The sequence below is a fragment of the Ambystoma mexicanum genome, chromosome 1p (genome assembly GCF_040938575.1).
Source record: "Ambystoma mexicanum isolate Mex_15411 chromosome 1p, UKY_AmexF1_1, whole genome shotgun sequence".
NCBI classification, from domain to species: domain Eukaryota; kingdom Metazoa; phylum Chordata; class Amphibia; order Caudata; family Ambystomatidae; genus Ambystoma; species Ambystoma mexicanum.
The window spans coordinates 634,645,355-634,660,422 of NC_090921.1; the positions used below are offsets into that span (position 1 = coordinate 634,645,355).

A 15,068-nucleotide genomic window follows, 5' to 3' on the forward strand; every position below is an offset into this window, starting at 1 on the left:
TTTAAACGTTCCAAACTATTAACTATCAGAAAGGCTATTGCCCCAAGCCCCCCAGTGACGGCTGTGTTTGTGCGTGTGTGTACCTGCCGCCACCCAACCACGCACTTGGTGTCTGTCCTTTAGAGAGAGGGCACTGTGATCTCTGCACCCAGTCTGACCAATCTAATCCCCGCTCTCCCCACCGCCGCGGAGTCGCACAGTCCGGGCACACAGCACTGGCCTCTTACCCTCCACTCGCCCCTAGAGTCTCACAGGGGCAGTTACGGAGCTGTGACACCCCTCCCCAAAGTTGCACGGGAACACAGAGACTGTAGCCGGGACTTGAACTGTGACCGTGATCCCACTCCTCAGAATCTGTGCGTCCGCCCCCTCCTCTCTCGGAGGCACAACACGGGCTGCATTTCCCTTCCCTCTCAAAGTCAGCCCGGCCGGGGAGGCTGGTGACATCAGCAGCACTTCCTGAAATTGCACAACGCCGAGCCTGCCGCGATCACACCATTAATAATAATCTCGTTTCCATACGGCAGACGCTGAATATCTGCTGAAAGAGAGCCGGGAGTGGAGCCGGACCCAGCCCAGCGGCGGCAAACAGCATATGGCAGCAGAGTGAGAGCCGAGGAGCGACCCCACACCATGGTAGGTCTGCACGTGTCACTTGATAAGCCTTTCACCTGCAGCCAATTTACAGATGGCCCCAAACAGCGGGAGATCCTAAATGGGTATACGTTTCCCAATTCGGACGCAGGTGTATGTAGCAGCGCCAACCCATGCTCCTGTGGAGAAGTTTCAAGGCGCTTCAGAGACCTTAGGTAAATGCGTTCTGAAAGAGGTGCTTCAAATGGGTGCATACTCGGAGAACACCCTGGCTATGCCTCGGCTCAGGACTGCTCTCTTGGTTGGCACAGCAGCCCGGACACAAGGCATGCCTCAACGGGACATAGGACGGGGCGGTGGAAGGGGGCGTGAGGAGGGGGCGTCATGGGGTTGGCATATGCGGGCAGCACCTTCGTATCCATTCTCTTAAAAAGCGCGTCACCTCTGGCAACAATTAATCTATTCATAACCGTGGGTATCACGAGCACAGTACAAACCCAGACTGCCTCTGGCGCGGTGCGGGTATTGCCACCAGCGGACACACAGAGCCTGCCACCCCTCGGATGGAACACCACCCTTTAAGAGAGCCCGCCACCTGCCAGAATATACCGAACCCGGGAACCCCCAATGGTCAACTTGGCATTCTTAAGGGGTACGCCGTTTCTGAGAGGAGTGCTGCTTTACGATAGCCCAGGTCAGATAGTCGGTCTCCTCCGCAGTTGGTACAGGTACAGGTACAGGTACAGGTACTGATAATTGTACTGTTATAAGTCAACTCTAAAAGTGGTATTTCTCCCCTACCCCTAGTCTGTTAATTCTCGGACCCATTTGATTCCAGTGCCTGTCACCACGAGTTCGAGCCAGACCCGAGGGTTAGATAGACAGGGATCCACTAGTTAGACGTGTCCAGCGCTCCAGAAATCGATAACCTTAAAGTTGTAATCTGCTACACATAAGAACAAAAATAAAACTGCAGGCTCATTAGAGATGCAGAAAACGCATCTACCAGAGCTCTGTCCAGGCTCTGTGGGGAAACATACATGCAAACCTCAACATTAGCACATGGATTGCACCAACAGAAGTGACTTCACGGAAATGGACACTGCAAGGCGCATCGTCAGTCTTTGATGCTTGGAGGCACCATGGAAGTGACTTTAGAATAAGTTGCCATAAGTAAGCCAAGTGGCAAATAACTTGATGGTGCAAAAGACCTAAATTACACTATTATTATATATGGAGCAACTATATATTCATTAGGCTTGTTTTTTAATAACAGCATATTAACATAAGGTAAGAAGTGAATCACTTACAGAGCTGCAGATAATAAAGTACGATTAAATGATTTTCCCAGGATCACACACGTTGGTTTAATGGGGAAACCAGAATGTGGACAATTTAGCAACTGCACTCATCTTCCCAGGTTTTATTGATATAGATATTTATTAATGTTTTACTTTGCGTTTCATGTGCTTAAATAATACTTTACAACAATGCCTTGGAAGCAAACCACATTACATAATAAACTAGCCTTTCATAATAAATTAACTTAACACTATATACATTTGGAAATATGTTGAGCAATAAGAGTATGGCTTTAGTTGTATTCTCCGCATGCTGCATGCAAAGTTACAATAGCATCATGCAGATTAATATGGGCCTAAAGCCCGCCCCCGCCTTGCGTTTTAAAGCCATGCAAGTTCATTACGAGTAAAAGGGGTGTGGGAAAAATTGGCGGCAACAGAATTACTGCCACTTTTCCTGCTCTAACAGGCTACGAGTTATGGCCCGGGAGTGGGGGATTTACCCCCAGCATCATGCTGTAGCTAAATCCTGCCACTTTAAATCGACAAAATCAGCAGAATTACTGCAGCAGTAATTTCTCTGGCGGTAATTCCACCAAAAATACCCCGTAGAGTCCAATGGACTCTCAACAAATGGGGATTAACTCTGCCACGCCACTCGTAATCCAGCAGTAACTCCGCCGGACTAAGTGGCAGTAACAGGTATTCCGTTGGGTGGTATTTCAACATATTTTGCACCAAAATACCGGCCAACTCATTATTTCATAAAGCATACAGGATTATCTGCCCATCTCAATTCTGATCACACACATTAATATTTTTTAAGGGACAAAGTCCCTGCTAATAGTCCCCCCTCCCTCAATGTCTAATTGCTCCCATGTTAATGCTGTGTGCCAGGACAATGAGGATGCTGACCAGGAACACTGTCATTGTTCTACCAGCGGGACACCTTTCCTATTCAAGAGGTTGCCGAACAGGAGAGGCGTCCCACTGCCAAGTGTCATTGTCGTGCTTTAAATGAGCCACTGGGGGGCAAGCTGCCCCCCAGACCACATTCAGTACGCCACTGCCTGGAATAACCTAAATGTTTAACAGAAACCTGGCTTCTGCCCACTGACTCAGTTACTCCTGCCTCACGTACCTCTTCTCTTACTAGGTTTGTTCATAACTCCTTGCACTTCTGGCATTGAATGCAGCACAGGTCTCTTTCCTCTTCCATTCTGCTTTTTCGCTGCCCATCTTTTGATGATCACATCTTCTCCACCACCCGGCCATTTCCCTTATCCTTTCTGACTATCTATCGTCCACCTGGTCCCCTCCCCTCCTTCTGTGAAGATCTTTCTACTTGCGTCTTTCAATCTCCCCCTTTCTATTACTCATGCTTCCTATTCCTTTCTTCCTTTAATTCCGTTGTGTCCCCTTCTTCAAGAGCCTACGGTTCATGTCTTCATCTTAGATTTTCCTTGCATTCCCAGTCTACCCTGTGTTCTCTTCCGATCACTCCCTGCTCTCTTTTTCCTTCTCTCCTTCTCTCTTTCTCTCCTTCTTTTCAACACGAACCACCTTGTTATTACGCTCTCTTTATCCTTTTTATCCCTTGCTGATTGTTCCCACCTCTCTGCAGACTCTTCATTATCCTCTCTCAATTCTGGTCTCCTCTCTACTCTCGACTCTCTCCATCCTGTGTGCCCCTTTTGACCTTTGCAGAAAGCCCCTCAACCCTCTACTCCTGATCTTCACTTTCATCTTCGCTTTCTCCTGTTGGTTTTGCTGAATTCTTTAGCGATAAAGTTGGGCTCTTATGCTCTTCTATTCAAGTTCAACTGCTTCCTTTAAGTCATCTCTAGGTACCCCTCCTGCAGACTCTTCTCTCTCTCCTGATTTTGACACTGAATGCTACATTGCTCATGCTCACCCCATTGATTCTCCTATTGACCCTGTTAAGTCTCCTCTTATACCTAAGGTCACCCTCCCTTTAGGAATCAGGGCCCAGGAAACGAGGCTATGAAAGCACAAATGGACCAATTGGATTTGTCCGAGCATATCGAGTCACAAAGTCCCATCCTTAGAGGGCAAGACAATGGCCCTCATTACGAGGTTGGCGGAATGTGTTTACCGGTAATGGTGCCAGTAAACCCATTCCGCCCCATTACAAGGTGGTCTCCTCGCGGGACCCGCAAAGGGCGCCTGGTAAAACCATGCGTCCTTACCGGGTCCCGCAAGGAGACCAGGGAGTTAACAACGGGCCCGTTATTAGCTCCTTCCCCATTCCCATTGAGCCCTATAGGGGCTTGAATGGGGATGGACTGGGTCCGGGTTCCTCGGACGATGAATTACCGGGTCCTCCAAGGTTGGGATGGCCCGGTAAGTCCTCATTTGAGGAACCCGAGCCCGGTATGCGGTAAGGAGGCAACCATGCCGCTAATTGAGGCATGGTTACCTCCAACCTCGTAATGAGGGCCAATGTGCTAGTTCTCGGTCACTAGCAGAATCGCTCGGACATATCATGTAAAAATTGCCACATTCTAGAATAAAATGGCTAGTGTGGGTTGTTCAAAATGAGGATTCAAATGTAAAGGTGTTATTGATCTGAACTGGGTGGCTTAATGAAAGAAGTATACTGCACACTCTGTGAAAAGGAGTGTGCAGGCAATGGGTTGCATAGTAGGGTACAACGTCCTTTCATCGCGGGACATTTTTTCATGGGTTTTTTACTGCAAATTTTTGATAAAAAAAAACATCGAATAGTAGATTCACAAAATGGTTGTATTGGCGTATTACTATTTAAATGGTGATATAGGGCCTCATTACACGGACGGCGGTAAGGGTTAACGGTCACCGTTAATGGCAACGGTGACCGTTAACCCTTACTGCCGTACTACGAGGTCCCTTTGCGGGTTGGAGGATTTAACGCCTGCTTCTTGCAGGCGTTAAAATCCAACCCGCTAAGGGACCTCGGAGCTAATTACAGCACCGCAAAATTGCGGTGCCGTAATTAGCGCCTTCCCCATTTCCATAGAGCCCTATGGGCAGAAATGGGAATGGGGAAGGGCAATGGCGGAAAGGGGATTTACCGCCCCTCCAACCTTGGAATGGGGCGGTAAATCCCCTTTCCGCCAAGGCGGTGCCGGTATTTTACCGGCATGAGCCATGGCGCTAATAGCGCCATGGCTCACCGCCTACCGTGTAATGAGGCCCATAGTGTGTGGCAATTTGAAAATAAGCAAAATACCATTATGCTTATCAATACAAGTCATAATAATATTTTAAATACTTTAAATGTACAATCTCAAAAGTCTTGTATATTGCATAAGCCACGAGGCACCAGAGTCTATATTATAACGTCAGAATGCAATGATATGACAGTTACTACTGCAAAGTGACTGAGTCAGTGGAAGGAGCAGCAGGACCAGCACAAAGAAGATTGCACAGTCAGCCCTCAACCTTTCTTAAGTGTTGCCGGGCTGCATTCACCGCAGATGCCTCTTGACATTTGCAAATGAGCTAGTCTTCAATACTAGAAACAGGCGTTGACCTCCTTAGTGCAGGACGCCTTCCATAGATTGACATTTGCACTCCGATCGCATCCTCCCCCGCCTTTGACGTCCCCGTGGGCCTCCAAGACACAACGTGCAACTTGAAAAGCAACAGAAATATGTCAGTGCTCTTCAGTACCAGTTATGTGTGGATGTTCTTGCCATTTGTGTTCAGATTTTCAGTTTGAGTAGTTTAAGTGATGCCCTCTCTCAGAGGCACACCTTAGGTCCCACTGCTTTCCCCTTTTGAGGGGACCACGAGGCAGCCATTTTGATACAGTCTTCATTGTTGCCCATTATGAAGGACTGCAGCAGGCCGGAGCCCCCATTAATGCTGCCTTCTAGCATGGCAACCGAAGGCGCCAGGGCTTGGCAAATGCCTAAATGCTTTGTCTTACATGTTGTGCATCCACAATGTGCCAAAATAAAATGCAGCTCTCTATCGATTTCCACAGCGTGATCCGCAGTGGCCTTTGGAGTTAAGGAGGCGCTACTCCTGAACTGCTTCTGATTGTAAACCTCGTTGAATTCTTCAATTATCCGTTTCTCAAATAACACGTTTTGCTCATTTAATGATTCACATACCGATATCTTTATTCCGATGACTTCTTCCCATTGCTTGACAGCATTTCTAAAGGTTACTTAGGCCCTTAGACTGTCATGTACTTGATTTGAGGTGACAGCCACCACAGAAGCCCAGGACTAGTCATCAGAACTGGTAACTTATGTAGCCCTGAGGAAGTCAAGACCCTTATTTTGTGAAATATGTGTTGGATCAATCTTGGTTTCATTTTTTACTCTAATCTTCCCCATAATGAACAAAGTGTCTCAGTTTTGCGTAATTGTTGTTTTCAGCTATTTAGTCTTCATAAAGTCTGTCCTTTTTAAAAATGTTCATCTACTGAGTGACTTCTACAAACATTATTCCTTTAGTGCAGAAACTGCTGTTGGTCATATGTTGGTTTATCCAATTCTGCTTTGTTACCCGTCAGCTCTATGTTCACGTCCTTTTGAAATGTATTTTATCTGCTAGAATCTCCATGTCTTGCTCAAATTTGCTGGATTCCTGTTCGTTTCCATTTTCACTTTCATCGGAATACCTTTAAAGGTATTCATGCTCTTGCACCGAACTACTTTTGTAGTCTGATTGCTTTGTATCAACATTCTAGGTATCTTAGTTCTTCTCAACTTATTTCTTCACCGGTACATTCTGTACTGACTTTTGATCCTTTCAACTTGTGACTCCTAAACTCTCCCCCTGTGAGTGTGAGAAGCGCCTAAAGCAAGATCTGCTGGATACTGCATTTCTGGTTTCTTTTTCTGATTAGTCAGTTTTCAAGAATTTGGTTTTCACTATAGATTGCTTGTTTTTTTTGTTTTACATATTATTGACAGTTGGGTTTGTTTGTTCAACACTTTGGATAGAGGAACTATATATGATCATGATTTGCTATTCATATAGCACATTTGCCAAAGTGCTGTACAGAGAACATATTTACATACAATTATCACCTAACCGAAATTGGTACACATTTATCGACCACGGAAGGATAAAAGGCTCAGTTGGCCTTGCAGGGATTTGAACCTGCGACCAGCAGATGATACTGAGATTGCATGAACGAGCGCTCAAACTGCTTATACATTAAATCAATAAAATAAACCCCAGATCAAGTGTGTACCAATAAAAAGATGTAAATATGTCTGAAAAGGTGTGGATATTGTTACCCAGCATAAAGAGCAATTTATCAATGTAACATTTTTTTAATTATGTGTTATGGTTTCAAAATGTAAACCTTTCAACAATATTAATCATATCACAATTTAAAGCCTTTCACATATTACAAATCAGACCATGCATAATTAACATAATTAAAACGTATGCACAAATTCCAGTTGAGAAAGACAAATAAAACATGTAGAATTAATCCCTTAATTCTTTCGTACATAATTACATGAACATTCCAACATTAAAATAAAGTTTGCTTTAGAAAACCTAGTGCTTCAAAAATAAAGGCATGCTGTGAAATTCTGTAAGAATTCACTAACATGGAAATTGTTTCACTTGTCGCTAAACAGAAAATACTGTGACCTTTGCACTTACAAAGAAACAATCCATTGAGCTAAAAGGAAGTTAACAATTTTACAAACTGCCTTTTCGACAACGTATACAATAAAGTTGCAACCTCTGGCGACTCCTAAATGACGTCTCTGTGGGAGTCGTAAGTAGGGCAAGCGTTTCCTACTCCCCCATCACTGTGGATGTAGGAACAGAGACATCTTTATGGGAGGCAAAAGGGGCACCTGCCCCAGGCCCCCACCTTGGATGGGGGGGGGGGGGGCAGAAGGCAACCTGATAAGGAGTCAGTTTCCATTAGTCACCAAAATCAAACATCAAACGTCATGATTTTATATGGTGTGTGGCTGAGGCTCTGAACTTGCCTGCCTGTTGTTGACAAGTACATTCTGCTCTGATACCTACATTGCGTTATTCTTTCTATGTTCACTTTGGTATACATATTTTGTGCGGCACAACACGTGTATCATTCTCACCTTTCTGTGGTGATTATATTGATCAAGTGCAATAGCCAATAAACTGACACAAGAGTCAATTTTAAGTCCGCCTCCTCATTGCCAGAAAGTCAACTCCCAAACGGCGGTCTGATCCAGAAAATTTAAATATGTATGTTTCCTTCACCATTTTACCCTATGTATGTAATTCTTTTCTGAAATCTCATTCTGTATTACTGCCCATCAACATGTATGTAAACTTTTTCTGTAATGTAATTTTGAAATACTGTCCATCAACATGTAAGTACGCGAACATTAATGCCTAAGCTGTCTGTAACCACACCGTGATACCCCAGGGTCTGGGCGTGTAACAAATGTAATAAATAAAAAATAAAGAGGAAATGGATATTAACATATTTGAGTGTTGTGATGGTTCAGAGGAGAGCTCAGTGTTTCTGTCACGACCCTCTGCCCTGATCCCCACTGGCAAGCCCATTGCCCAGGTGGAATCAGGGCTCGGATCACTAATAAGGACTGGCATCCACTTCTCAGGCCCTCTTGGGGCCAGTCCTGGCACCAGGCTCATCAGTAAGGAAAGACATCTGCTTGAGGAACTTCTTTATTTAGGCTTTCAGCCAACATGGAGGCATCAACATAGCTTGATTCGTAGAACCAAGCTATGCGGTCTAGTGTTTTGGGTGTTGTGGCCTAGGGACTACTTGACCTGGACTACTTTACAGTGGCTATTTAAACCACACCCGAAACAAGACAACATGCTTCGCGTTACTTTGCTTCTAGCAAAGTGACGCTCACCGTGTCCAGCTTTCTCACGAGCCTGGTGAATTCCGGACCTGCAGAAAACCCAAGAACATATTAGCAGCAGAATCTTACCTGCATTCATCATCCTTCACTGCTCGCAGCTCCTGAGCAGCTCTGTTGGTGGAGTTCACCGCCCGGATCGAAGGACCTGAGAAAAGGAGGAAGACATCATTAAAGGAGGTAGTGGAGACAAAATAACCACAAAGCGCTTAAAGACTTAACTGGTTGGTTGCTTTTCGGCTGGCATAGCCCTGGAACTCCATCTGCGCTGGGAACTCACCGCGACCTATGAAAAGAGAAAAGCACAGGTCAGTGAGGGCAAGACATTGCTGCGCTACGCAAAGTGCTTCCTTACAGCATCATAGCGCTATAGCGCGCCATCATCTCCCGGTGAGAATCAGCATATCCAGTTCTCCAAGCGGACACTCCGCGCTCCTAGGGAGATAAAAAAAGAGACATTTAGAACAGAGAATAGGCATGCAAGAATTACGATGCCATCAATCACAGTAAGACCTACCTGAAAGACACTACAAGGGCAGCAGTCAGTGAAGTATCTGGACCACCCGCGCCCACAAAAGACAACGCGCCCCTGCCCAGAGTGCGGACGGAGAGCCCACCGATTCCGACAACCAGGTGAGAAGAGAACCTGGAGGGGCTGGAAACACAAGGGAGGTGGGGGAAAACTTACCTTGGTTGCCTAGTCCTAATATAGTCTTCATTTCCAGGTGGAATTCCATCGACACCAAGACCACACCAGGGAATCATTGGGAAGGGCACCAACGACCAACTGGCTGGGTGGCGTCCCCGTGGATACCAGGTGAGCGTAACAGAACGCGAATAAATAAATAATCCAACTGGGCGCCATGGAAACATCAGAAATTGACCAATTGGCCCAATTGTTGGGGGACCTTCGTGCTGAGGTTCATTCAGCCCGACAAGAGACTAATGCACTCCGGAGAGACCTAATGGTGAGCAAGGAGCGCACCGACAAAATCAGCAGGCAATTCTTGCAATCGCAGGCAGGGCAGACGACTCCTGCCTGGAGGAAATCCACCGATGCAAAATCATATCTCACTATCTTATACCCCCACACCAGTACAGATCACGCTGCCTGGAATAGTTCCCCTGGCACCACCAGAAAGGTTTTCGGGCGACCCACGAAAGTATGCAGCATTCATAAATCTGTGTCATCTTCACTTCTTTTGTCGCCCTGGCGCATTTCCAAATGATCAAGCTCGGGTAGCTTTTATCCTATCATACTTGAGTGGAAGTGCAGCGGATTGGTCAGTGCCATTGGTGACCCATAATGATCCGTTGTTACAGGATTATGGGGGGGATCCAGAGAGAAATGGAAAAACTGTTTGCTTGCCATACCCAGGAACAAGCAGTGGATAACAAACTTTTATCCCTCCGGCAGGGGAACCAAGACTTGTTAACATACATTGCAACTTTCAATAGACTGGTTGCTGAAGCCAGATGGCCAGAAAACAAAAGAACCACGTTATTCCATCGAGGTTTACGAGGCGAATTAAAGGATGTCTTGGCCCAGGTAGTTGATCCCCGTCCCCCAAAGACTGTACCGAATTCATAAATCCGGTCATGCAGCTAGACCATCGGTTGCAGGACTAAAAAGCAGACCGGTCCAAAGCAGACTCTCGAGTAGTTTGTTTGGCCTAAAGACAATGCGCCACAGGGGCCAGACAACGCCGTAGAACCCATGCAGATCGGAGGGATACAACCTCCATTAACAAAACAAGAGAGGGATAAAAGAAGACACTGGCAACTTTGTTTGTATTGTGGAAAACCAGGACATTTTCTGAAAGACTGCCCAATAAAACCCCGAAGGAGGACAGTTGGGGCCACAGAAAAGGAGGAAGATAAGGAATCGGAAAACTACCAAGCTCTGCAAATGTAGAGGTCAGTTTGTTGAGTGATGGGAAAGAGCCACTGACCTCACACTTTGCGATACCCGTGATCTTAATAAATCACCAACAATCGTCAAAGATGCATGCCGTAGAAGCGTACTTCGACAGCGGAGCAGTTGGGAACTATATAGATCAAGAGTTGGCAGCAGAGATGTGGCTCCCTTTGTGTTCTAAGTCTACCAGGGACAAGGTGACTACCGTGGATGGGACAGAAATCGCCTCCGGACCAGTAAACCAGTGCACAGCAGTAGTAACCTTGCTGTGCCAGGGTGGACATCGGGAGTGTATTTCGTTCGATCTTATAAAGGCACCTCAGTTCCGGTTGATACTAGGGATGCCATGGTTGGTTGCTCACAACCCTTTGATAGACTGGCGGGCACGGAAATTAACCTTCTCCAGCAACTGCTCCCTAACTTGCTACTCTCCTGACCCAGAACCCGACTCCTGTGTCTCCAAGATTTCCAATACTAGAGCCTCTACTTTGGGAGTAACGAATACTTTGCCAGATGAATATCGGGACTTTCAGGACGTATTCCAAAAAGACCAGGCTAACACATTGCCACCGCATAGGCCTTATGATTGTCAAATTGACTTTATTCCTGGGGCACAAATCCCTTGTGGCAGGATCTACGCTCTTACCGAACCAGAAAACCTTCACCTGAAATCCTATTTGGACTAGTACCTTGCAAACGGATTTATCCACCCATCTAAGTCCCCAGCAGCCAGTCCTTTGTTCTTTGTACCGAAAAAGGAAGGGGACTTGAGGACCTGTATTGATTACCGTGCAATAAACCAGATAACCGTGAAGAACCGCTACCCCTTGCCTCTTATCCCGGAAATGCTAGACCAAGTCAAAGATGCCCAGATCTATACCAAATTAGACCTTCGGGGAGCATACCACCTGGTCCGGGTCAGAAGCGGAGATGAGTGGAAAACCGCTTTCCGTACCAAATATGGCTTATTTGAATATCAAGTCATGCCTTTTGGCTTATTTAACGCTCCCGCAGCGTTTCAATATTTCATGAATGATGTCTTGAGAGAACTGATTGACGTTTGTGCCTTAGTGTACATTGATGACATCTTGGTCTACTCAGCCTCAAAACAAGATCATATCGGGCATGTTCGTTCAGTCCTCACCAAGCTCTGCCAACATCATTTGCATGCAAAGCTGGAGAAATGTTTCTTTCACGTCACCGAAGTAGAATTCCTTGGTTTCATCCTTTCGCAAAAAGGCATCAGAATGGACGTACATAAGGTTGACGCTATTTTAAAATGGCCATCACCAACATCTCTGAAGGGGATACAGAGCATGCTAGGCTTTGCAAACTTTCACTGCCGGTTTATCCCAGACTTCTCTCAGGTTGTGCACCCGATCACAGTACTGCTACGAAAAAGCAATAAAAAGTTTGCTTGGACTGAGGAAGCAGAAAGAGCCTTTCAGGAACTGAAACAAAGGTTCACCTCTGCTCCAATTCTGCGGCACCCGCGTCCAGACCTCCCTTATGTCATAGAAACTGATGCTTCCAGTATGGCAATGGGAGTGGTCCTTTCACAAAGGGACCCAGAAACTGGCCAGCTGCCTTCTGTGGCCTTCTGGTCAAAAAGATTCTCACCCACGGAAATTAATTATGCTATCATGGACAAAGAACTCCTAGCCATCAAGTCTGCTTTCAAGGAGTGGCGACTTTATCTTCTGGGAGCTAGACACACCATTACAGTGATCACAGACCACCGGAACCTGCAATACCTCAAAACAGCCAAAGCCCAGTCTTCACGCAAGTTATGGTGGCCCTCTTCTTCGCCGAATATGACTACGTGATCACCTTTTGACCAGGGGTCAAGAATGCAAAAGCTGATGCCTTCTCTCGAATGGGCATCGATACAACTCCAGACCCAATACCCATCATACCTGAAGACAAACTCTTGGGTATCACAACAGCGTTATCACAAGCCGAATTACAAAACAAAATTCAACAGTCAATGAACCCGGATGCTTTCCTCGCATGGCAAACTCAAGGAGAACAATATTGCATCAAGCATCAGTTACCTTATTTTAGGGACCGGCTATATGTACCCGAGAAGGAGTTACAACAGCATATCATTTCAGGTTATCATGACTCTCTGATCGAAGGACACCCTGGAATCGCTAAAACTTTAGCCAAGGTAAAAAAGAACTTTTGGTGGCCTACCTGGCGTAAGGACATTGTCCAGTATGTTCAGTCCTGCGGCGTCTGTGCACAAAATAAATCACAGAAACAGAAACCATCGGGTCTCCTACAACCACTGGACATCCCTCCCACTCAATGGCACACTCTTTCCCTTGACTTCATCACTGATCTGCCACGGAGTCAAGGCTTTAACACCATTCTTGTAATCGTGGATTTGTTCTCAAAGATGGCACATTTTATTCCTCTCAAGCGCCTCCTGGACACATCCACCCTAGCAGAAGTATTTCTGGAAAACATTGTCAAGCTGCATGGCTTTCCATCAGTTCTGGTCTCTGATCGAGGTAGCCAATTTGTATCCAATTTTTGGAGAATGTTGCGCAATGGCACAGATTGACGTTGGCTATCCACCAGTCACCACCCCTAGACAGACGGCCAAACCGAGAGGACCAACCAGACCCTCGAGCAATATTTACGGTGCATGCTGCACCTTGAATTGAGAGATTGGAAGGGCTTACTGTGGATAGCAGAGTACGCATATAACAACTCCGTACATTCTAGCACGGGCCAAACACCTTTTTACACCTTGTATGGCAGACATCCACATACATCAGAACTTGACCTTCCTGCCAGCTGGGAAATGCCTGCATTAAAGACTCTTCATACAACCATCACTCAGGCGTTCAGAAAGGCGAAGGAACATCTTATTCATGCTAAAGAAAAACAAAAGCACTTCGCCGACCAGCATCGGAAAAAGGCCCCAGACTATCAAGTAGGAGACCAGGTTTGGTTAGCCACCAAATACGTACCCATCAAAGGGACCTGGACCTTCCATCCTCGTTATTTGGGACCCTATACCATCAAGGCATTTATCAACCCAGCAGCCGTCAAATTGAATTTACCACCTAATCTACAAATCCATCCGGTATTCCATGTGTCCCTCTTAAAACCAATGCAACCCGGTACACGAATCAAGACACCACCTCAACCTATACTAATAGATGGAGAACCAGAATTCGAAGTCAAGGGCATCCTGGACTCTAAGTACTCTAAAGCCAAGTTTTACTATTTCGTCGACTGGAAGGGGTTTGGGCCTCAAGATAGATCCTGGGAACCCAGTGAGAACATCCATACACCACGTCTGATCAAGAAGTTTCATCAGAACTTCAACTAAACCTGGACCAGGCAGGAGACACACCTTGGGGGGGGGGGCTTCGGGGGGGATGGGTGGGGGGGGGTAGTGCTGTCACGACCCTCAGCCCTAATCCCCACTAACAAGCCCATTGGCCAGGTGGAATCAGGGCTCGGATCACTAATAAGGCCTGGCATCCACTTCTCAGGCCCTCTTGGGGCCAGTCCTGGCGCCTTTGGTACCAGGCTCATCAGTAAGGAAAGACATCTGCTTGAGGAACTACTTTATTTAGGCTTTCAGCCAACATGGAGGCATCCACATAGCTTGATTCCTAGAACCAAGCTATGCGGTCTAGTGTTGGGGTGTGGTGGCCTAGGGACTACTTTACCTGGACTACTTTACAGTGGATATTTAAACCACACCCGAACAAGACAACACGCTTTGCGTTACTTTGCTTCTAGCAACGTGACGCTCACCGTGTCCAGCTTTCTCACGAGCCTGGTGAATTCCGGACCTGCAGAAAACCCAAGAACATCGTTAGCAGCAGAATCTTACCCGCATTCATCATCCTTCACTGCTCGCAGCTCCTGAGCAGCTCTGTTGGTGGAGTTCACCGCCCGGATTGAAGGACCTGAGAAAAGGAGGAAGACCTCATTAAAGGAGGTAGTGGAGACATTACAACCACAAAGCACTTAAAGACTTACCTGGTTGGTTGCTTTTCGGCCGGCATAGCTCTGGAACTCCATCTGCGATGGGAACTCACCGCGACCTACGAAAAGAGAAAAGCACAGGTCAGTGAGGACAAGACATCGCTGGGCTACGCAAAACGCTTCCTTACCGCATCATAGCGCTATAGCGCGCCATCATCTCCCGGTGAGAACCAGCATATACAGTTCTCCAAGCGGACACTTCGCGCTACTAGGGAGATAAAAAAAAAGAGACATTTAGAGCAGAGAAAAGGCATGCAAGAATTACGACGCCATCAATCGCAGTAAGACCTACCTGAAAGACACTACAAGGGCAACAGTCAGTGAAGTAACTGGACCGCCCACGCCCACAAAAGACAACGCGCACCTGCCCAGAGAGCA

The 15,068-nt window shown here is 46.5% G+C and overlaps 1 protein-coding gene across 2 annotated transcripts in view; it reads left to right on the forward strand.

Moving 5' to 3' along the window:
- Positions 1–256: 256 nt before the first annotated feature.
- LOC138577796 (FYN-binding protein 1-like) overlaps positions 257–15,068 on the forward strand; it is a 565,956-nt gene continuing 551,144 nt past the window's right edge. Inside the window, exon 1 of one of the 2 annotated variants that reach the window (XM_069649655.1) lies at positions 257–636. In XM_069649655.1, the coding sequence (XP_069505756.1) occupies positions 634–636 (3 nt within the window). In that variant the 5' untranslated portion in view covers positions 257–633. The remainder of the gene's footprint in view (positions 637–15,068) is intronic. The other variant, XM_069649656.1, reaches the window with a different exon arrangement.